At 35.8% G+C, this 23798-nt stretch overlaps 1 protein-coding gene across 2 annotated transcripts; it reads left to right on the forward strand.

The window, feature by feature from the left end:
* The first annotated feature begins 16475 nt into the window (after positions 1-16475).
* On the forward strand, positions 16476-22625 carry LOC132142866 (B-cell receptor CD22-like). 2 transcript variants are annotated; one of them, XM_059553054.1, is made up of 10 exons: positions 16476-16540; positions 17229-17573; positions 17672-17920; positions 18678-18929; positions 20420-20671; positions 20793-20898; positions 21443-21488; positions 21860-21931; positions 22006-22060; positions 22201-22625. In XM_059553054.1, the coding sequence occupies exons 1-9, from the start codon at positions 16486-16488 to the stop codon at positions 22036-22038; spliced, it is 1410 nt and encodes a 469-aa protein (XP_059409037.1). In that variant the 5' UTR covers positions 16476-16485; the 3' UTR covers positions 22039-22060; positions 22201-22625. The 2 variants fall into 2 exon arrangements, 1 of the variants encoding a protein (XP_059409037.1); XR_009434113.1 differs by having other exon boundaries at positions 21860-22060.
* The last annotated feature ends 1173 nt before the right edge of the window (positions 22626-23798 follow it).

The following is a 23798-nucleotide window of genomic DNA, read 5'->3' on the forward strand; positions in this document are numbered from 1 at the left end:
GAACACATATAAACACATTTTTTGTTTTTTTGTTTTTAATATAATGTAGATTAAAATTAATCCACAGAGTAAATAATTATCATGGAAAATGTTTTTAAAAAGTTGACATGTAGTTTATAGCATAATATTAGCTATTTAGTTCTGGCATTTGTATTTAGGCTTCTAGATTCATAAAAGTTATGAATCATATAGTTGTGGTCATTAAAAATCCCAGGAAGCGTAGAGGTGTGACCTCAGCATCCTGGCTAAATTCGCCCATTGGACTCTGACCACCATGGCCTCTTAACAATCCTCATATCCGCTGATTGGCTTCATCACTCTGTCTCCTGTCCACCAGTAAGCTGGTGTGTGGTGGGCGTTCTGGCGCAATATGCCGTTGCATCATCCAGGTGGATGAGGAGATACCCTCTGACTATGTAAAGCGCTTTGAGTCCCTAGAAAAGCGCTATATAAATGTAAGGAATTATTATCATTTACATATATACATAATGTATGTGCATTTTTATTCACTGGCAAGATTTGAAAAAGTGACCTTTCCTATTTCATTCTCAGCCTTAGAAATAATCTGTTGTGTTTTAGAGACACTAACACACAGCAAAATCCCCAGTGTTAATTTAACACTCTGAGTGTGGACTCATATAAGCTCTGAAGCAGTGTTAAAAGTAACACTGAAGCAGAGTTGAAATTAATGAGATAATTAAGAAATTTATTGAGTTATGATTGACCATTATTGAAGACACCTGATGTTATCAAGCAGACTCACCAACCGAGAAAATCACAATTTGTGTGTCACCATTATAGTGGTCAGTGTTTGATTTAGTTGGGATCTTGACTTGTGACTTTTTACTTTTAAAATGTGTTTGGCAAGCTAAGAGAAAAAGTCATCAGGTGGTGATGATTATTAGAGTTGTGACGTTCGTGAACGAACCGATTCTTTTGAACGACTCATAAACATGAACGATGGGAGGCGAGTCGCGGCTGGAGGGGAGCCGTTCTTTCTGTCGTTCTTTTTTCCTATGCGTTTCACACAGATGCACACAAATGAGCTCCTCCGCGAGACAGAACAGTTATAGGGGAGGGGCGCATCCAGCGCAGGCCAACCCTTTATAGCGTGATGATATAGTGAAAAAAAATATAGTGAAGTGACATTCAGCCAAGTATGGTGACCCATACTCAGAATTTGTGCTCTGCATTTAACCCATCCGAAATGCACACACACAGAGCAGTGAACACACACACACACACACACACTGTGAGCACACACCCGGAGCAGTGGGCAGCCATTTATGCTGTGGCACCCGGGGAGCAGTTGGGGGTTCGATGCCTTGCTCAAGGGCACCTAAGTTGTGGTATTGAGGGTGGAGAGAGAACTGTACATGCACTCCCCCCACCCACAATTCCTGCCAGCCCGGGACTCGAACTCACAACCTTTCGATTGGGAGTCCGACTCTCTAACCATTAGGCCACGACTTCCCCAAAAATTAGTTATTAGTTGTGCACACATCCTTCACGTGACTACTCCAGTGGAAAAAACCCTGCATGCCTCTGTCATTGGGTAGGAGCGTTGAAAAAAAGCTGTTTTGCACAGACATTCATTGCAGCCCACTTTGTTATTGTTCATTGACTCGAAGTGGCTGATGTCCTATTTGCAAAGTTTACAGTAGTAGTAGTATGTAGACATTTCCATTTTATTTATTCAAATTTTATCTACTTTAAATATTTTTTGTTTTCTATCAAAATGTTCTTGTGTGATAACAATGTTCTTGTGTGGAAGTGTTTGTAGTAAAAGCTGTTTTGCACAGAAATTCATTGCAGCTGGCTTTGTTTTTGATGTTTATTGGTGAGTAGGTATTGTATGAATAACATAAGTAAACGTAGCTTTACACACACACACACACACACACACTTTGTACTAAAGGTAAATCCAAAATAGTGATGTCACTGTCTAAGCATAGGGATTTGTGCAACCCTATGGAATATAGTCCACACATTACAAATGAGGTAATAATCAATATTTCAGAATAATTCAACCCCAGATATTGGTGTGTGATATCTGAGTTTTAATTATTTGACTACAAATCTCACCTCATCATTCTTCCCAGTGATTATTTCCAGGATAAACTGAGATGCCTCCAAGCTGGCTTCTTAAAACTGACTAAATATTTAAAAGAGCCAAAAGAGCCGTTCTTTTGAACGGCTCTTTGAAAGGAACGGATCGCGAAGATCCGTATCCCCTCAAAGAGCCATAAATCCCATCACTAATGATTATGTTTTAATGTAATCGTTGTTTGACCTGAATTACTGAACTCATTTAAACAATTTTCTCTAATAAAATTTCCATTATTGATTGTAACATCTTTAATTCCACAATGAAAGAGTCTGTATTCTCTGTACTGGCTGTTTTGTAGGCATCTCTTGCAAGTGATTCTGATCTTTTCTTTTTTTTTATTAAAATTTTAGATTTTAGGCACACAAAGATAACAAGAATCAGCATATGAATCTCAACAACGGTGACAAACAGCATTTTCAGATAAAGTGATCTACTCTGAACATCACAAAACTAGATACTAAACATTCACATAAAAGCAGCAAAAATAAAATATAGTTAGAATAAAAAGTTAAAAAGACAGTTCAGCTCATAATTTATTCATGCCGCAATGCATGATGGGAGCCATGGATGTGTTTTTATTGGCTACAACATGCTTTTTTGATGGTCACCGTTGTTGTGATGCTCACGCTGATTCTTGATGTCTGTGTGTCTAATGTGTCTGTGTTTTTTTTTTTTTTTTTTATTATCTAGAACTAATTTTTAAAAACATGTCATAATATGCCACAAATGCTGGATTGCTTACTTTTTTTCACTTAATTTTTGTATACATTAAAGAAGCCTGAACTCACGCATTCAGGTCACTCCATGACAATTAGCTCAAACCACAATCAATATCACACATGATTGCCTTTGCTCTGGTCTGTATGTTATAATTCAGTTACCACAGCCCCACAAAGTCTAAAGTAAATAACTGAAGGTTCAAGATCCCAACTAAAGCAAACACTGACCACTAAATTGTGATTTTCTTGTTTGGTGAGTCTGCTTGTTAACATCAGGTGTCTTCAATAATGGTCAATCATAACTCAATTAACTTCTTAATTATCTCATTGACTTCAACTCTGCTTCAGTGTTACTTTTAACACTGCTTCAGAGTTTATATGAGTCCACACTCACCCCTGTTTCACACTGCAGCGTGAGCGGGGCACGAGCAGCGCGTCCGCGCAACTACATCGTCACTGTAGCAGCAGACTCTCGCGAGTATTCACACTGGAAGCGTATAAGTACAGCATCACAGCATCGGCTGCAAAGCGTGTTCGGCAGACAATATAACCATTTCAAACAATGGGTATAATTCTTTCAACATTTGTCTTTATAATAATACACCATACTTTTACCCAAACCGATTATTTAAAAAGTTTAAATGGGTAAATACATATTTGTTTTACTTAATTTTCTTCTCTGGCATTGTTGTTAAAACTGTTGACATGCTTATTCTGTGCATTTTGAGCACGTTTTGTTTTAAATCACATTTATTTTGTCCATCAAAAGTGTGCTTTCACTTTAATTGAGTGTGAGCAGCACAGCAAAAATAGACCGGACGCCATAACTATGGAAGCATATGGGTAGCATTATTCAATTTGGAATTGAAGCAGCACAAATTATGTGCCCAGCTACATCTGATTCAAATATTATGCTAATTAACAGTGAGTGTGGTTTCAGACATTACAGTGCTTCACTTGCACTGACTCTTATTCTGTCTGAAAGAATGAAAAGACCTAGCTGGAGCGATTTGACCAATCCGATGAAAGCAGCGTTTCAGCTCCGCCCACAAGCGCAAATGAAATATTGAAGCCATAAACCGAAATGATCAAAACGTACACGGGCCAACTGTCTTGTCCATGTTCTCTACCTTGAATCCTCTTCTTGAGATTTGAGTCTCAGACCTTCTGCAAGCCCCGCCTTGTTCACACAGTGATTGACATGGCGGGAGGGGGTGGAGACGTGATCGGCTCGGAATGCATTTTCAATGTGCACATTGAATTTTGCTACATTCATTGCGGGACACTGAATGAAAATGCAATCGTAAGTGTCTTGACTGTGAGTGTTAATGCATTTAAGAAAAATAGCATTTAAATGATCATTTTGCCACAGTTTTTGCTTGAACATGTTATACATATCTTATCATTTCTGTAATACATTTTCATTTTAATTTTGCAACTTATAAAGCGTTAAAATTAGTATTCATTTTACATATTAAATGGCAAATGAAAATAATGTAATTTAATTTTCATTTTCATTTTGCACCAAACGTTGCACAAATGTATTGGAAAATGTAAATGTAAATACAGAAATGCATTGTTATTTTACATATTGCATTGTCATTTTGAATATTACATCCCAAATTGAATAATGCTACCCATATGCTTCCATACATAACCCCGCTGCACTGCTGTTCACGCGACGCTCCTGCTTGACGCTCACGCGCTGCTCCTGGTCCCGGTGTGAATGCACTCATTGATTAACATGGACGCCGAAAAAAATATGCGCTGCTCGCGTGCCGCTCACGCTTGCGGTGTGAAACAGGGGTCAGAGTGTTAAATTAACACTGGGGATTTTGCTGTGCATTTAAACCTGGTTTTGTTTTTCAGAATAATGGTTTTAGTAAAAGGACAAGAGCTTATAAAAAACCTACTAACCATTAATCAGAGATATGTAGCCATGAACCTTTCAAAGACAACTTTAAAGATGAAATGTCTGTCTGTACTCACAGGTGACATTGAGACCAGCAGCAGGAGAGATGTAAGTGTGTCCATGTAGAGCACAGCTGTATCTGCCTGCATCCTCTCTTCTGACTGACTGCAGCAGGAGTTGATTGTTTCTGTCTCTTCTCTCAGTTAATGGCTGTGAGTTTCTGTACCAGATGAATGTTGCTCTGTCAGTCAGAGTGCAGCTGCTTTTACATGTCAGACTGACATTATGACCCTCTGTCACTCTCTCAGGAGCCTCCACCTGAAGATCTGAACACAACACACACATTATATCTAGTGCTGCTGTCATACACTGATTATTATTCAACATAATGCACAGAAGAAGAGCTCAGCCTCATGAAAGTCACCTGTGACAGTAAGAGTCACTCCTGGATCACCAGTCCATTTTCCATCAGGTTGAACAGTGATGAATCTGAAACAGTACATGTGTTGGTCCTTCTGTGTCACATGACTCAGTCTGATGGTGCAGTTCTGCTGTTTGTCTCCCAGATACTGAAGCCTCTGACTGTATTCAGGATCCTCAGACAGATCTGGAGGCTCTTTACCCATTACAGGGTTTTTGGTCCAGAACACTTTCTCAATCTTATATCCAGTAGGGTATGTATAAGTGCAGCTCATTATCACTGATGAGTTCTTTAGTGCACAGATGTGTGAAGGACTGTAACTCACACCCCAACCAGCACTAGAAACCCCTGAAACACAGAATTCATCAGGAGGAAAATTATGTTTTATTAGCAACACTGGATCATAAAAACATGGTTATACTCTTTTACTAATTAAACAAGCAACAGCATGAATAATAAATGATATGAAGTTCATCAGTTGCAGAAAAGCAGAAATAAAAACACAGAGACAAAGGAGTGAAGAAAAAAAAACAGGAAATCAGCTGTGAACAACATGCAGCACTATTAAATTATGAAAAACAAAACTTAGAAAAAAATCAGTTGATAATAAGTTGATTTATTAAATCCCAATGTTTGTCATCTCTAACCTCATCTATATGGTAGTGAACTTCTTTGACAATATTTAACACATGGACACTCACTTCCCAGAACATGAGCCAAAAATATTCACAAGCTTGTGTCAAACAGATTTTTTGTCCAATCAGATGCTCTGAACAATGAACACGTCCCTAACCACATGACACTGAGCAGCAAATAGCAGAAGACTACTGGATATTTATAAAAGACACAAGCCTTTGACGTTTCTCACCTAAACTTCCTGTTTAAAAGGAAATATGTGAGAAGAGGACAGAAGAAAGTGCTCATCAGCCACTCATTGTGAGGTCTTAATAAAACCATCAGAGAGTTTGTAATGTGAATGTAACAGAAACTCACCGTGAATCATGAGCAGAAAGATCAGAGGAAGACAAGGAGCCATTGACCGACATCAGCGTCAAATATATCTATAATACAGCATTAATCAGCACTTATACACTCATCAACAGTACATCTACATCTCCCTATTTTTAACATTTCTCATGTTAGACTCGTAGGTTATATGAACAATACTCATCAGTTTTCATTGAAGTATGAGTGTGTTTGTCTTACCGTGTTGAAGCTCATCAGATCAGCAGCAGACGAATGACTGACTGTTTTAACACATGCACTTTTAGACAGACTCTCTGTGGTTAACACTGTTTTAATACCCAGCAGTGGAAACAACAGTGTTCCTCCCTCAACAAGTGAACACCATTACTGGACTAAAACACACATATGCACATGTACTTATGCACATTAGTGTTGATGTCTGGAGCAGGAGATGGTAAGGAAGTGCTTGTCTCCACAGTGTGAATGACTTCATCAGTTTAGATGGAGGATGCCGCACAAATAAACACACAGAGACAGACGTGTGAAAATAGAGCAAAGATATCAGCAATGAAGCAAGCAAATAACCAAACACCTGACAGTTAAGACTAGCAAGAGAATCAATGTTGATTTAAAGACTCAATGACATCCAGATGTGAGTTGTGTAACTTTTATTTAATGCTCTTTCATATGCTATTACAGTCTCATAAAGCACTTCACTTTTAGACACACACTCATATACAGAGAATACTGCATCAAACTAATTATTAAGGTAAGAAATGTACATAAATCAACTCCATAGTAGACTGAAGTGATGAAGGGCTCAGGCAGGGACGGACTGACCCTCTGGACCTTCTGACCGGTCCATCATCAAAGAAAAAGTGTCAGATTAAATGACATAGACGGCCAACAAAAGATGCTAATGCAATCTTTTTTGCTTGTAATAAACAGAAACTGATGCAAAGGAGAGTGCACTCTTGATGGCAAGCAAAAAAACATGAAGATAAAGGTGAAGTTCTTTAAGGCAGTGACATAAATTTTGTTTTGCAAAGTTTGCTGCTTCAATATTATTTTTTTCACATTTCAATGACATGCTGAAAAACAACAATAAGCATATCATACATTTTAAAGGCTTCTCTTGGCAAAAAAAATATAATGAGTCAACATTTACAGCGTTGACCCTTGTTCTTCATAACCTCTGGTGTTCAGTCTGTCATGCTGGATATATGATGTTTTATTAAGATGGTTCGTCAAGGTTCAGTCAATGATGAGCCACAAACTCTGATGTTCTGCTGCTTTATATAAAGACGGTACACGTGGAGTTGTGATGATCTCTTTGTGACTTCAGCACATAAATGTGAGCTATAGTTGATGATGATCTGCAATGATTTGAGTTAAATACATGTTTAACCTTATACATTTAATGTATCTGTAATGGTTATTAAATAGCTTTTAATTACAAAGCACATCAAACAGAATAAACCTTATAATTTGTAAATGGTGTAACAATAAGAGTTAACTTGACATTGTAATAATGTAGCATTTAGCGCGCAATAATTGTACATGGTGGGACATGTTGTTTAAACATATAAAGAAAATACTACTATACACTGTAAAAAGTGATTCTCTATATTTATTCAATAAAATTGTGTCAAAAATTTACAAGGAATATTATTAATTAAATTTAACATTTTAATTAAATAGAAATAATCATTCAAAATGAGTAGAATAACATGAATCTCAAGAATGGTGACAAACAGCATATCCAGACGAACTGTAAGAATCACAAAACAAGCTACTATAGAATTGTTGCTCATAATTTATTCATGCCGCAAAGCATGATGGGAGCCATAAATGAGTTTTGATTGGTGGCACCCGGAATGCAGTGTAACATGCTTTTTGATTGTCACCATTGTTGAGGTTCTCAGGCTGATTCTTGATGTATGTGTGCCTAAATGAAAAAAACTCATTTTTAACAAGGTTTTGATCGGAGGAGCTTCTAAGAATTTCTCAGATAATTCTGAAAACACCTAAACTTATATTGTACAACCACAGGACACCTGTTATTGATAAAACACACCAAACTCAGAAACCCAGATTAAATTTTGATGCACAAACAACACCACCTGATTTCATTTTCTTCTTGGCTTGTCTAGCTGCTGTATCACAACTATCATCCAAAAAAAAAATCTGTTTCGAATTTTAAGGGTCAAGAGTCCAACTAAAGCAAACACTGACCACTACAATGGTAAGCAAATTAATTATTTTTTTTCCTTCAGTGATTCTGTTTGTGAACTATAGGTGTCTTCAATAACTCTGTTTTGGGGGCCTTAGAACCTTTTGAACATGATTCCTTTATCATATCTATGTAAGCAACAAAAATGTGAATATGTAAAAAGGCTGATGTCATGTGCATGCATATAATGTTTTCGAAGGGTGTTTCATGAAAAAAGAAGAAGAGGCCAAGATGGCATGATAGGTGGATGCGTTTCGGAGGTGTCATCAGGAAATTTGAAATAGGACGATTATATGACCATGATAATCAGGTTTGTTTTTTTTTTTTTTTTTGGATAAATGTGTAAGTGATTTTTCTACTCGCATTACTCACCTTGCGCTGATTTATCTATGGGCAGAAAGAAAATTAGACAGATTTCCAACGACACAACACCAGCGTCAACTATGGAGACTGTTAAAAGTGCTGACGTGAATGTTAGCATCATCTCCTCTGTGGATTTGAGTTCATCAGGAAACGCTGAGGATCTTAACAACTGGTTTGACTCACTCCCAGATATGAATGATCTCCTTGCGATCCACCTACCTGAAACTCCCTTAAAACCTGCACCAAAGAAAACGAAAAGAGATCCTCGGGATAGTAGCGACACCTCAGTGGAAATTCTGACGGCTATTTGTGAGCTCTCTGGAAAGTACGATCAAATGTTCCAGAAAATTTCAGCAATTGAAATAACAACTGGGTCAACGGCTAAGCAGATTGAAACTCTGTCCTCTACCGTTACTCAGCTTGTTACTGAGGTAGCAATGCATAAGGAGTCTCTGAAAGTTGTTGCTACGGAGATTCAGGAGCTCCAAAATGTGAATAAAACCATGAAGGCCGAAATTGGAGAAAGCAAGCGCTATAGCTTGAAATGGACATTAAAATTAAACGGCGTGAAAGAGAGAGATGGAGAGGATGCTCGGAAAGTTATTATTGATGTCCTTAGCAACGTAGTGCCTGGCATCAGCGATGATCTTGAGGGTGCAATTGACATTGCACATCGTCTTGGCCCGAAGAGAGGGGATGGTTCCCAGAGGTCCATCATCATTTGCTCTCCGTCGTTTTCGCAACACCGTTTGGCAAGCTGCCAGAGGCTGTAAATTCCTTTTCGAGAAGTTGCGACTCACTGAAGCCCTTTCACCAGAAGATAGGATCGCCAGAGAGAAACTTTGGCCTCTTGTTAAAAAAGCCAGAGATGAGGGTAAAAAAGCCTCCTTTCGCGGCTCTTTCGCATTAATCGATGGAAAAAGATTCAATTACGTTGATGTGAGATAGGCTTATCTCATTGTTAATATTAATGGTTCTTAACCACATTATTGCTAGGGACCTAGTCATCATTTGAAACTTGACTTGATGATTGACCTACTTTTGAGGGTGGTCTACCCACTGGGCAAAGTTATGTCCAGTTGACGTCTTGTGGGAGTCTTTTTATGTCTTTGCAGACGTTGAAAAGACGTCCACTGAGGAGCCAGAATGAAAGTTTTTATGACGTCTTTTTTTGACGTCCTCTGTACGTCCGATTTAGACGTTCAGAGAACCTCCTTTCAAGGTTAAAAACTAGTTCAAAAGTGGTCAGTGGAAATATTTCAACATCATTTAAGGTTCATTTAGACATCATTTATACTGTTTCGGGACCAAATCAACACTCTCAGGATGCATTAGATTTAGATGTTATTTCAATGTAATTTCCAGACACTGTGTTTGTCCTAAAATCAAGAAAACAAAATAATCTTCATGAAATAATGGAATAACTGATGATTGAGCGTGTGGTAAAATCAACTGCAAATCAAAGACATTAAATCTCTGAAGATCTCAGCAGAGGACGATCAAACATCTCCACAAACAGCTTCATCAGCTTCACTCATTTGATTGACTTTATTTCTGTCAGACATCTAGAGAAGCTCTTATTGAGAATTAACAGAGGTTTAGATGTTGATATTTGATTCATTTGAAGTCACCATTGTGGTGGACACTGTGTGGTTTATTTGGGATCTTGGTCCTCATTCTTCTTGTGGTAGCTTGTCTCTGGCTGTTGTAACTGTGTGTTTGTGAAACACTGTTGTTGTAGCAAAGAAAGACAAATTTAAGAGAGTTCAGGTATTATCAGCTCTTTGTTGATGATGATAAAGTCATCACATTACAAGTATCTGAGGTCATGAAATAAGTGTTGTTTTGTTTGTATATATCCGCTTCATCCGTTTATATATACACCGCTTCATAGAACAAACTCATCCTTATTTTCCAGACCTTTTTGTTTTAATTGTCACCATTGATGTGATGCATATCCACAATTTTGATGCCTGTGTGTGACTACATGATGTGTTTCTTAAAAATAAGTACATTCTTTTTTTCTACAGAGTGTCTGTCCATGAAAATAAATACATAGTTGCAACAAAACATTAACAAATTATTGTGCTATAATTTAATCACCATTAAAAGCAAGATGAAAGCACTTGAGCTAACTGCTCTCTGCCACAATAAGAGTGTTTTATAACACACAGTTACAACAGCCAGAGACAAGCTAACACAAGGAGTATGAGGACCAAGATCCCAACTAAACCAAACACTGTCCATCACAATGGTGACTTCAAATGATGTTGATGTAAATTGATCCTCCTCTGCTGAGATCTTCAGAGTTTTAATGTCTCAATCATCAGTTATTTCATTATTTCATAAATATTATTTTATTTTCTTGATTTTAGGACAAACACAGTGTCTGGAAATTACATTGAAATAACATCTAAATCTAATGCATCCTGAGAGTGTTGATTTGGTCCAGAAACAGTATAAATTATGTCTAAATGAACCTTAAATGATGTTGAAAATATTTCTACTAACCACTTTTGAACTAGTTTTTAACCTTGAAAGGAGGTTCTCTGAACGTCTAAATCGGACGTACAGAAGCATCAAAAAAAGACGTCATAAAAACGTTTTTGGTTCCTCCTGTTGAACTTACAAAGTTATATGCTGGAGTGTTGTCTATTTATCTTTGTTAATTACGTTCATTATTCAAGCTGACATTCAGTTTCTTTTTGCTTTCTTGCTATAGAGTAACATGCAAGGTTGTGAAATATATATTATTTAATTTTGTACTCGATGATATTTCGGTTATATATTGTTCCTATCTCAATTGAGAATTTTGTTTACTCAAATTTAAGAAGTGTAAGATTTTTTTTTTTTGGGGGGGGGGGTTAATGAAGTTTAAATTTAACACTTTTTCTGTAGTATCTTTAAATGTAAGGGGTTTACGTGATGCTGTAAAGAGGAAAGCTGTTTTTTTGTTCTGTAAAAGCAGTGAGTCTGATATAATCCTTCTTCAGGAAACACACTCATGTGAAATGGATGTAAATTTTTGGAAAAATCAGTGTGGTAACACTATATATTGTAGCCACGGCTCTAATCACTCAGCTGGAGTTTTAATTCTTTTACACAAATTTAAAGGGCAAATACTTGGGGTAAGGTCGTCTGACGAAGGGAGATGGGTTATTTTGTCGCTTAAACAGGATAACTCAAACTTTGTTATTTGCAATATTTATGGTTGTAATTCTCGATCAGATAATAGGTCTCTCTTTGCTCAGATAACCTCTGAATTAAAAGAAACACTGGTTAAATACCCTGACTCTTTTGTGATTCTAAGCGTGATTTTAATGAGTGTGTTGATGGCACTTTGGACAGATTTCCTCCTAGAGGTAACGATGGTCTTCATCTTAATAGCAACATTTTATCATTATGTGCAAAATTTTCTCTTACTGATACATGGCGTTTTTTTCACCCTGATTTGCATGAATTCACTTGGTCTAATAGAAATAGATCTTCCCAATCAAGAATTGATCTCTTTTTGCTCTCTTGCTCAGCTCTTCAGTTTGTTAAAGATATTTCTCATTCATTTCCCAGATAGCAACATTGTGTCGGCCCAGATCCGGCCCACATCTGGCACCCATGGAAAGATGATCTGGCCCACATGTAGCGTGGAATGATGGCACTTGGGCGGACCGCTCCTGTTTGCCAGAACTGAGCCACAAGCAGGCCATAGCAATGCCATACGTCAGCCAAGAGTAAAGAAATTAACAGAGGTGTCAAGTCCAGGGGTCAGAAAGTAAAAGTCCTGCCATATTTTTGTTCCACCCATGAACTCAGCAGCTGATTTCACCAGACGAGGAACCAAGTCATTCCTTTCAAGTCACAAACGAGTCTCAAGTTAAATCCCAAGTCCCCAAAGAGTTAAAGTTAGTGAGATAATTAAGTGACTAATTAAATGATGACTGTGCAGTAGTGATAAACACCTGCTGTTATTGAAAATTACAGAGGATCGGATGATTTATTGTTTAAAATGATGCGACCATCATGGAGATCAGTGTTTGATTTAGTTGGGCTCTTGACCCTTTTAATAATACAAAGTAATTTGCTTTTAAGCACTTGCGGTTGTGTTAAATAGTAAACATTAACACATTGCTGAATTGCTAAATTAAATTGCTCTTTTTTTATCTAAAACATTTAATGAACACCATGAGGGTGTCTCTCTTTGGTTTGTTACATGATGTACAGCTATTTCTGAACTACAGAAAAGTCCTATTAAACAAATATTATTGCAATTCTTAAATATTGGGGGAAAATTATACCGGCTCAGGATTTTAGACATGAGCACTTATCATATGATCCTCAACAGTGCTGACAAAATTATTCATGCTACAGTCCTTGATGGGAGTTTTACTATGGTATTACCCAGCATGCACTTCAGCTTGAAGAGTTTTGTTGATTGTCACCATTGTTGAGATTCATATGCTGGGTCATGATGTCTGTGCGTCTTAGTAGGACAAGAATAAAAAAATATATATATATTCATTATATACATTAGATTTCAAATTATTTCATTATAACTATTATACCAACTGTTTATTTGCATGTGGCAGTTCCACAAGGTAGTTTATTAAAAAAAAAACTGAACATATGTTAAATGAAATAAACTTTTTTTGGAAATAAACAGACTGATGCCTAACAATTACTTTGTCATGTAAAACCAGCTAGTAATGGTTTTCTGCACAGTACTGACAGCACTGCTTTATAACAGCACATGTACTTCTACAGGGAAATACCTAACACAAGAAGCCAAAGGTCAAGAGCCCAACTGAAGCAAACACTGATCTCCATGATGGTGGCATCAGTTTAACCAATAAAACATCAGCATCTGATCCTCTGTAACACACAATAATGGCAGGTGTTCATCACTAATGCACAATCATCATTTAATTAGTCTCTTAATTATCTCATTGACTTTAACTCTTTGGGGACTTGGGATTTAACTTGAGACTCGTTTGTGACTTGAAAGGAATGACTTGGTTCCTCCTCTGGTGAAATCAGCTGCTGAGTTCATGGGTGGAACAAAAATATGGCAGGACTTTTACTTTCTGACCCCTGGACTTGACACCTCTGATCACCAGCTCCACTTATTAATAACCAGACTGACTTTATTTCTGTCAGACGTCTACAGAAGATCTTTTTGAGAATGAACTAAGGTTTAGATGTTGATTTATTGTTTCATTTGAAGTAACCATGTTAGAGATCAGTGTTTGCTTTAGTTGGGCCCTTGACCCTTGACTTCTGTTTTAGTCCTTTTTTTTTTGGCTGTTATAACTGTGTGTTTCTAAAAACGTGTTAATTGTAATTCAAGAGCCCAGAAGAAATATCATCAGCAGTTAAACTGTACATAGGTGTAGGTTGTTATACTTTATGTTGGTGATGATAATCATCACTTATTGAACTATATTGTGTCTAATCTGATGAAACACTGTAGATGTTGTGCTATTAGATGAAATGCTTATAGTTTAGGTCATTCTAAGAGCCAGTGGATCAGTGAACATTGGTTTTTATAAAAAGGATTTTCCAAACAGTTTGGTTTTCTATGGTTTTAAATAGTCACACACAGACATCAATAATCAGAATATGAACCTCAACAATGGTGACCATAAAAAAAATGCAGCAGAGCATGCTGGGAGCCATGGATGAGTTTTGTACTACAGTAGTACCCAGCATGCAGAGTCAGTCTTAGCACCAGTGCTAATCACTGCAGGAGTTGTGTTTGCGGTGGGAGCCGCTGGAGCCTTTGTCTGGAATAAATGTGGCAAAAAATCTGTTTGTTATGACATTCTGTATAGCGGGGATTAAAGTTCTTCAAATCCACTGAAAAAACATCCACTGAATGAATTCTGCACTTCACTAATTCTCTCATAATAACCATCGAAGTGCAGATCTGATATAAGCTTCAGTACTGATATAAAATATATCTTTTATTCTAAAATATGATTTTTATTTATATAATTCAAATCTGATCTTTTATTTATGTTTTCACTGTGCTATTGTCACGCACACCAGCTGGAGTGCCCTTGATAGCCACCAGAGGGAGCTCCATTCAAACGATTGCTCCTCCGTCATGGACTTCATTCCCCACAATCCTTTGCACATAAGCCTTGTTCATCCAGTCATTCTTTGCTAAGTCTTGTAGGTCTCATTATGTCATTTCTAAGCCTTGTATGCTGGTTTTGATTATCAGCCTGTTGTTCTGGACCCTGTCACTGTCTGTTTGTGAATGACCTTTGTCTGTTTTTGGACTACTTCTGTGGATTAACCCTTCAATAAATTCTGTGTTTGGATCCTCAACCTTTCGGTCTCTTTATGTGTTTTTCAGTTTTATATTTTTAGTTAAATGTTGGTGATCTTGTAAAGTTGTTATTTGTACTCAAATGTGAATAATAAACTGCAAAAGACTATATATATATATATATATATATATATATATATATATATATATATATATATATATATATAACACACACACACACACACACACACACACACACATTTGTCTTAAATATAAATCCAGAGAAATTAAAACAGACAAAACACAGAACTTCAGAAGAAGAAACAAAACATTATAAAATATTACTAAAATATTAAAATGGTATAATACTAAAATAATAAATGTCACAGTTTTTATTAATTCAGTTGACAAAAAAAATACTTTTAGATTATTACAATTTAATTATACAATTTAATTTAATTTATATATAATACAATTTAACTAAAATAGTGATATAATGTAATACTAAAATATTAAATGTTACAGTTTTATGAATTCAATTGACAAAAAAAATCATTTTTGATTATTAAAATTGTATTATAATATTTAATATAATTACACTATTTAAATGTTATTAAAACAGAAAACAATTCATTTGAGAAAAAATAAAACCCCTAAAATATGTCCCTAAAATATGAAGTTAAATTGCATACTATGTATGATTTATAATAATTAGACATGCTTTTGGGTTATAATTTATTTTAACTTTTAATCAGAATCCAGAAAAATAACAAATAAAACACCAAATTAATGTACTCCAGAAATATTAAACATAATCCATCTCAATCATCAAAAAGTACAAACTGTAGTAAGCATTGAACACTGTTATAATTATTTGGGGCTCCTTGGACAGTTTTATCGTTTTATCGCCTATAATGAGTCCCAAACCCCAAAATACTTTGATAACCTCTTAGTCTCTGCTGTACAGCAGCGAGAATCACGTGACACAAGAATCACAGATGTCCAGCAGAGGGCGACAGACAAAAGAGGAAAAGAGTTTCCTCTTTAAATCATAATAATACGTGTTAAATATCCAGCAGAAAATCTGCAAACACAATCTTGTTCTCTAAACACCTTCAGTAAATGTATTTAAATTAACTTAAAGAAAAAGAGCATTATTTTTCTGTAGTTTGAGTCCAGTAATGTTCTCTTGTTGAGGGAGGGACATTGATATTTCTGCAACTATGTAAAAAAAAAAAAAAAAGGTGTTAACTGCACAAAGCCACACAGCTAAAGTTCATGTGTTAAAATAGTCAACATTCGTCTGCTGCTGATCTGATGATCTTCAACACGGTAAGACAAACACACTCATACTTCAATGAAAACTGATGATTATTGCTCATATAACACACGAGTCTTAACATGAGAAATGTTAAAAATAGGGAGATGTAGATGTACTGTTGATGAGTGTATAAGTGCTGATTAATGCTGTATTATAGATATATTTGACGCTGATGTTGGTCAGAATGGCTCCTCGTCTTCCTCTGATCTTTCTGCTCATGATTCACGGTGAGTTTCTGTTACATTCACATTACAAACTCTCTGATGGTTTTATTTAAGACCTCACGATGAGCGGCTGATGAGCACTTTCTTCTGTCCTGTTCTCACATATTTCCTTTTAAACAGGAAGTTTAGGTGAGAAACGTCAAAGGCTTGTGTCTTTTATAAATATCCAGAAGTCTTCTGTTATTTGCTGCAGTGTCATGTGGTTTAGGGAAGTGTTCATTGTTCAGAGCATCTGATTGGACCAAAAGTCAGTGCAACTTTAGAATATTTTTGGCTCAAGATCTCAGAAGTGAATATGTTAAATAGTTCAGTAGCTCATAGATGAGCAGATCTGATAAATGTGAACTAAAACCCATATTTTAATAAATACATTTATTTTAATTATTTATTTACATTTTAATTTAATAAATCAACTTTATTTTCTTAATCTTGTTTCTCATTAGTTGACAGTGTAGCGTGTTGTTCATGGATGATTTCCTGGTTCTCTTTTAACTCCTTGGTCTCTTTGCTTTTGTTTCCAAACTGATGATGAACTTCACGTTATTTATTACTTAATATATTAGGAGAAAATTAGCTTTTATTTCCTTGTAATGAGTTGTGTTTTTTTCAGTAAAAAAGTATCATGATGTGTTCATATTCTGTTTTAGCTGATAAAAAAATTATTTTCCTCCTGATGAATTCTGTGTTTCAGGGGTTTCTAGTGCTGGTTGGGGTGTGAGTTACAGTCCTTCACACATCTGTGCACTAAAGAACTCATCAGTGATAATGAGCTGCACTTATACATACCCTACTGGATATAAGATTGAGAAAGTGTTCTGGACCAAAAACCCTAAAAAGGGTGAAGAGCCTCCAGATCTGTCTGAGGATCCTGAATACAGTCAGAGGCTTCAGTATCTGGGAGACAAACAGCAGAACTGCACCATCAGACTGAGTCATGTGACACAGAAGGACCAACACATGTACTGTTTCAAATTCATCACTGATAAACCTGATGGAAAATGGACTGGTCATCCAGGAGTGACTCTTACTGTCACAGGTGACTTTCATGAGGCTGAGCTCTTCTTCTGTGCATTATGTTGAATAATAATCAGTGTATGACAGCAGCACTAGATATAATGTGTGTGTTGTGTTCAGATCTTCAGGTGGAGGCTCCTGAGAGAGTGACAGAGGGTCATAATGTCCGTCTGACATGTAAAAGCAGCTGCACTCTGACTGACAGAGCATCATTCATCTGGTACAGAAACTCACAGCCATTAACTGAGAGAAGAGACAGAAACAATCAACTCCTGCTGCAGTCAGTCAGAAGAGAGGATGCAGGCAGATACAGCTGTGCTCTACATGGACACACTTACATCTCTCCTGCTGCTGGTCTCAATGTCACCTGTGAGTACAGACAGATGTTTTCTCTTAATCCTTTACTTTGAAAGTTGTCATGATTACATATTTCTGATTAATGGACAGTTTGTGGAAGCTCTTGTCCTTTTTCTAAAATCATAAGTCATTTAATTGTTTCATTAACAACACTGCTTCAGTGCTACTTTAATACTCTGTATTGTGGAAACACATGAACATAGAGAAGTGTTTAGTTAACTCTGGGGACTTGTGAAGTATTACATCAATCATTACCTGTTTAAATTACGTATGACTGACACACAGTAAGTTTATTTATGTAATCCAAACTGATGGAAAATGAATTAAATAGTTCAATATTTGTTAAGTGTGTAAGCAAAAGATATAAACACTCTTTCTTTTCTTGACAGGCCTGTACGAAATTAAAAAAAGTTGTCTTTCTTCTGGACGGTCAAACTAACTGTCAATCACATTAGCATCCAATCAGAAAATACTATGAAATACTGGGCCTTGATTTTCAACAGCCTCTAAAAGAAAAAGAAAAAAATATATAATGTCTAAGGTTGAGAAGGAAACTGTTTACAAATGCAGTGTTTCGTCAATGAATAAAAATTTATAGAAATACAGAATATACCCTGAATACTTTCACCAGACACCTGTAGATCCTCCAGAGGATCCTGTGATCTCCATCAGTCCATCTGGAGAAATAAAGGAGGGAGATTCAGAAATATCTCATTCATAAGTCTTATGCAATGACAATTTTTGTTTGTTTGTTTGTTTTCTGTTTTAGATGCACCAAAGAGCGTCTCAATGTCCATCAGTCCATCTGTAATAGTGGAGGGAGATTCAGTGACTCTGATCTGCAGCAGTGATTCAAACCCTCCTGCAGAAATCAGCTGGTTTAAAGGAAGAACATCTGTTGGATCTGGAAGAATCTACAGCATCTCAAAGATCAGCTCTGATCACAGTGAAGAATACAAGTGTAGATCTATCAATGAACATGGAGAGAAATACTCTGATGCTGTGACTTTAAATGTCATGTGTGAGTTTTATCAATCATATTCTAAACACACACACCTGCTTTCTTCATTATTTGTCAGTATATTTCGTGGTATCTAATCTGGTTAAAACTAAAGTGACAAAAAATAACTAGTGATGCTTCGAAACACGAGAATGATTCTTCTGATTTATAAACAGTGACTGATGATGGATAAAGTGTATTTCTGGTATCAGTGCCGCTGTCTGTGTGTGTGAGAGACTTTCATGGAGAAATCAAATCAAATGAGTGACACACATAAAGAAGCTCACAGAACAAACATAGTGAGGTCAAATTAAAAAATGTTTTGTTTATTTAAAACATAATGTAGTTAAGTAACATCTGTGACAAGATTTATGCTGAATATTGTCACGATCGCAAATGCTACATTGATTTTAGTTCAACAAACAAGTAAAGTATGAAGTTATACGAGACACAACTGACAGTTTTATTCTGTTTCTCCAACAAAAACATTTCTGAACAAAGATCAGAACAGCATTATTGCACATTCTCCGAGCAACACTCAGTGTTTTTGTTCTGAATGATTCAGTTTTGAAGGAAGCGGTTGAATGAATAAGTGATTTACTGTTTAGTCTCATCTTTAAAAGTATGCATTTCCCCAACATTTCTTATTTGTATATTACAAATGTTATTTAAAACATTAATTTCATGACATTATTTACTGCAGCTGTAATTTTGCTGTGTAAAATATTTCACTTGATTGGTGACAGTGCTGTAGTGTATAATTAATTTAATGATTAATTGTAAGAATTTGGCATGAAAGATGATGCATATGTTTAATAAGATTAAAAAAATATTGGCCTTTATTAAGGTAAATAACATCCTGGGGTAAAAACATGAAGATTTAAGTATGAAAAAGCTGATAGAGCACTGATGAAAATATTGCATCAGAATAATACCACAAAATATCAAATTTCTTTTTTTTTGAGGATATTTTTTATGGGATATTGTCTGCTGATAATAAAATTTCACTGTATATAATAATAAATAGCATTTTTGACAGAGATAATACTCTTTTCACATTAAAACACATTAAATATATATGTATATGTACAAAGTATTTTTATCACAAGTTTGGTCTTAAATTTCACATAAAGTGGTATTAAAAGGTTCTTCAAAAGTCTTAAATTTAACGTGTTCATATCTGCAGACATCCTGATTAATATAAAAGCAGAAAATACTGTGAAGTACTGGGCCTTTTCTAGTCTCTAAAAAAAAAGATAATTTCTAAGGCTGAGAAGGAAATTGTTAACAAATGCAATGCTTTGTCAATGAATAAAATACATAAAAAGTATTGTAAGTAGAATCTCTCTCTCTCTCTCTCTCTCTCTCTCTCTCTCTATATATATATATATATTGCAATCTGTTAGATATTGTGAAATAGTGGAGGGATTCATAAATTTGGGATTTAAAAGGCTGTGATTTCAAATTAACTTTTTTTTTTATTTATTATTATTATTTTATTTCTGTTTTAGACCCCCCCAGGAGCGTCTCAGTGTCCATCAGTCCATCTGTAATAGTGGAGGGAGATTCAGTGACTCTGATCTGCAGCAGTGATTCAAACCCTCCTGCAGAAATCAGCTGGTTTAAAGGAGGAACATCTGTAGGATCTGGAAGAATCTACAGCATCTCAAAGATCAGCTCTGATCACAGTGAAGAATACAAGTGCAGATCCATCAATGAACATGGAGGGAAATACTCTGATGCTGTGACTTTAAATGTCATGCGTGAGTTTTATCAATCATACTCTATTTTTTAACCTGCTTTCTTCATTATTTGTCAGTATATGTTGTGGTATCTAGCCCTGATAAACGTACAGTATGGTGTGTGTGTTTGTCTGTATTTCAGCAGTCAGATGTTTCTCGTCAGTAGCTCTAGCTGTTTCTGTTGCTGTTTCTGCTGCTGTCTGTGTTTTACTCGGTGGAGCATCCGGTGCTTTCATGATGTACATTTGGTAAGACGTTCCTTTCAGAAATAACTGCTGTATGCTCTCAGTGTCAAAATATACTTGTTTACCACACATGCATGTATAACAGTTAAAAACTACCGTTATTACAGTAAGGCATGTGTGTGATTTCATAAAGTTTTGTTTATTAAACTGAATCTATGAACATTTCTAAATAACATCTGTAATGGCAAAGACTGTTTGTGTACCACACGGGAAACACCACTGACAGTGTTTAACTCCTGCTTCCTCTTCAGTAAATACACTCCTGGCACTCAGACATAACACCATTATATTCTGATATATCACCTCCTATAGAGGACTCCTAAACACACAAAAACACAAGACAACACGAAACAACACAATCTAAAATATGTGAAATAAATTCAGTATAAACAATAACTTGTCTCCTACAACATTATTGTAGAAACACATTCGTTCAGTCCCTGATTGAATCGAGGGTAAATGTTCTCCAACATCACAGCAGATCAGGATATGTTATATCTATATGAATCTCTTTAAATGTGCTGTTTATTCATCTTTCTTCTGACAGTCTTACTAAAAGGATGAACAGAAGATCTGCTATGAAGGAGTCTGCGGTGAGATGATCAGTTATTTACAGTGTTTTTCTGCATGAGAGATGTTTCCTACAGCTGCTATATGAGTCGTACAGAGATATGAAGAGTGTAATGTATTCTACATGTGTAATACGTGATGACGTAAGCTGTACGTCATGGGGTAAGCCGTGCGAGGGAAGTACGAGGGAGACACGTGAAGTGATAGTGAATAAAGCACATCAGTTCAGTTGACATCTGTTGCAGTCTGAATTTATTACAAGACAAACGATAATACAAAGAGTACACCTGATTCTATAGTCCTGGATTCAGTAAACAGTTTCTCTAAATAATAAAGTCAGTACAGTTACTCTTTCAGATTTTAAACATGAACTCATCTCCTTCTGTCTCTGTAGATCTCTGATCCCGACACATATACAGCTCTTGAGCTCAAGACCACGACCTCTGACCTCTACGACACACTCACAGTAAGTGAGACGTCAAAGTCAGATCATCATCACAGATGATCACATGACCACCTCTCTCTCTCTCTTCCTCACAGACCATTCGTCCCAGATCTCCTGAAGACTCTTGATCCTAAACATGAGAATCCATCAGTAAGTGTCTGAACTGCAGCTCCTCTCAAGATAATCAAGAAAACTCTTCAGTTCTAGTTTGATTCTTTTATCAAGCTTGTGGGAGGTTTATAATGTTGTTGATGAACTTCAGTCAGTCGTTCTTCTTCTTGTTTGTTCAGATCAACAGGAAGATGCTGCAGTGAGAGGCGGAGCACAGAGGAACCAATCCTAAGCTCTGTGGGCGGGGCCACATATGATTGACAGGTGTCATTAGTGAAGAGTTGGTGAAGCCTTTTATTTATTTATAGTTTAGGAAAGATGAAGTAACAGTAAAATTAAATGTTATTGTATAGAAATATAAATATGAAGTAAGCTCACTGTTTTAACATTTTAAAAATATATTTGCCTTAATATTTAAATTTCACACCTTCACAATTGACAATGTATTTTTTTTTTGACTCAATATGATCAGCTTCAGTTTTCTGTCCGTTGTGTTTCTGTAACGTTCTCTTTAATTGATCAGATTTATTTGTGATTGTCTCATATGTTTCCCTCAAACTACCAGCAGAGGTCACATCTCTGCTCCTGACATCAACACTGATGCTCATCAGCTGTCAATCATCATTATTCATCTCCATGTGTATGTTTTTTTTATTCTGTACTGTGTTTAAAGTTTTTCATATGTTTGTATTATAATTCTGAACACATCTATTCAGCATCTCCTCTGGTTTCTTCAGTCTCTGTTTGATTTAATAGCAGCTCATACATCATTATTATTTAAATGTGTTTGCTTGTATATTTCCTGCTTCAGGATGCATTTTTATAAAGAACATTTAAACTACTTTTACTCTGTACTTTTATTTTTGGTGCTTTGGCATTAATTAAAATAATAATAATAATAATAATAATAATAATAATAATAAATAAAATAAAAAGGAAAAGGAGCCTCTCTACATGATTGCAAAAACATCCCTAATTATCATAATAAGTGTGAAATATCCAGCAGAACATCTGCTTACACAAATCTGTTCTCTAAACATCTTATAGAAAAAGATCATAACTTTCTTTAATTAGTTTTACTCAAATTCAAGTTATTTTTAGTCCAGTAATGGTAAAGGGAGGGGCACTGATATTTCTGCATGTATAAAATAAATAAATAAATAAAACATAATAATAACAAATGTTAATCACTGCTGCTACAGAAAGACAAACACACTCATACTTCAGTGAAAACTTCTACAGATGAAGCTCATGTTACATAATTCCTGACATAATTTTTTTTTTTTTTTTACCAAAGACCTGATAATGAGTGATTATGAGCAGTTTCTGTGCAATGAAACAGGAAGATGAGATGTTACTGGGCGTGTCAATTTTATGAATATCCAGTATTTCCTCATAACGTCACAGTCTTGAATATGATTTGCTGATTTCTTACTTAGTCAGTGTGAGGTGTTTAGGGGAGGGACTTTCTCACTCTTCAGAGCGTCTGATTGGACAAAAATCAGCATATCACCAGATCATGAATATTTGTGACCCTTTTTCTATGAAGATAGTGTGTAAATATGATTAGGATTATGTGTCAAAATATATTATTAGAAAAAAGAAGATCTTAGAGCTTATAGACACACTAAACTGAAGAAATAATTCACTCAGATCATTTATCAGATAGTTGCAGACAATTGAACTATGGTCTAATCCTGATTTAGTCTGAACCCAGTCTGTGAAACCAGGCCTTAATGTCTTAATCGTTTTCCAAATTTTGCTTCACCTATCAGTA

Source organism: Carassius carassius, chromosome 6, assembly GCF_963082965.1.
Source record: "Carassius carassius chromosome 6, fCarCar2.1, whole genome shotgun sequence".
In the NCBI taxonomy this organism is placed as follows: domain Eukaryota; kingdom Metazoa; phylum Chordata; class Actinopteri; order Cypriniformes; family Cyprinidae; genus Carassius; species Carassius carassius.

Bases quoted from the DNA above. Each gene is read 5' to 3' on its own strand.
- LOC132142866 (XM_059553054.1), top strand. From the start codon at position 16,486: ATGTTGGTCAGAATGGCTCCTCGTCTTCCTCTGATCTTTCTGCTCATG. The intron at 17,574-17,671 runs GTGACTTTCATG...TGTTGTGTTCAG, and splicing joins AGTGACTCTTACTGTCACAG to ATCTTCAGGTGGAGGCTCCT. The intron at 20,672-20,792 runs GTGAGTTTTATC...TCTGTATTTCAG, and splicing joins TGTGACTTTAAATGTCATGC to CAGTCAGATGTTTCTCGTCA.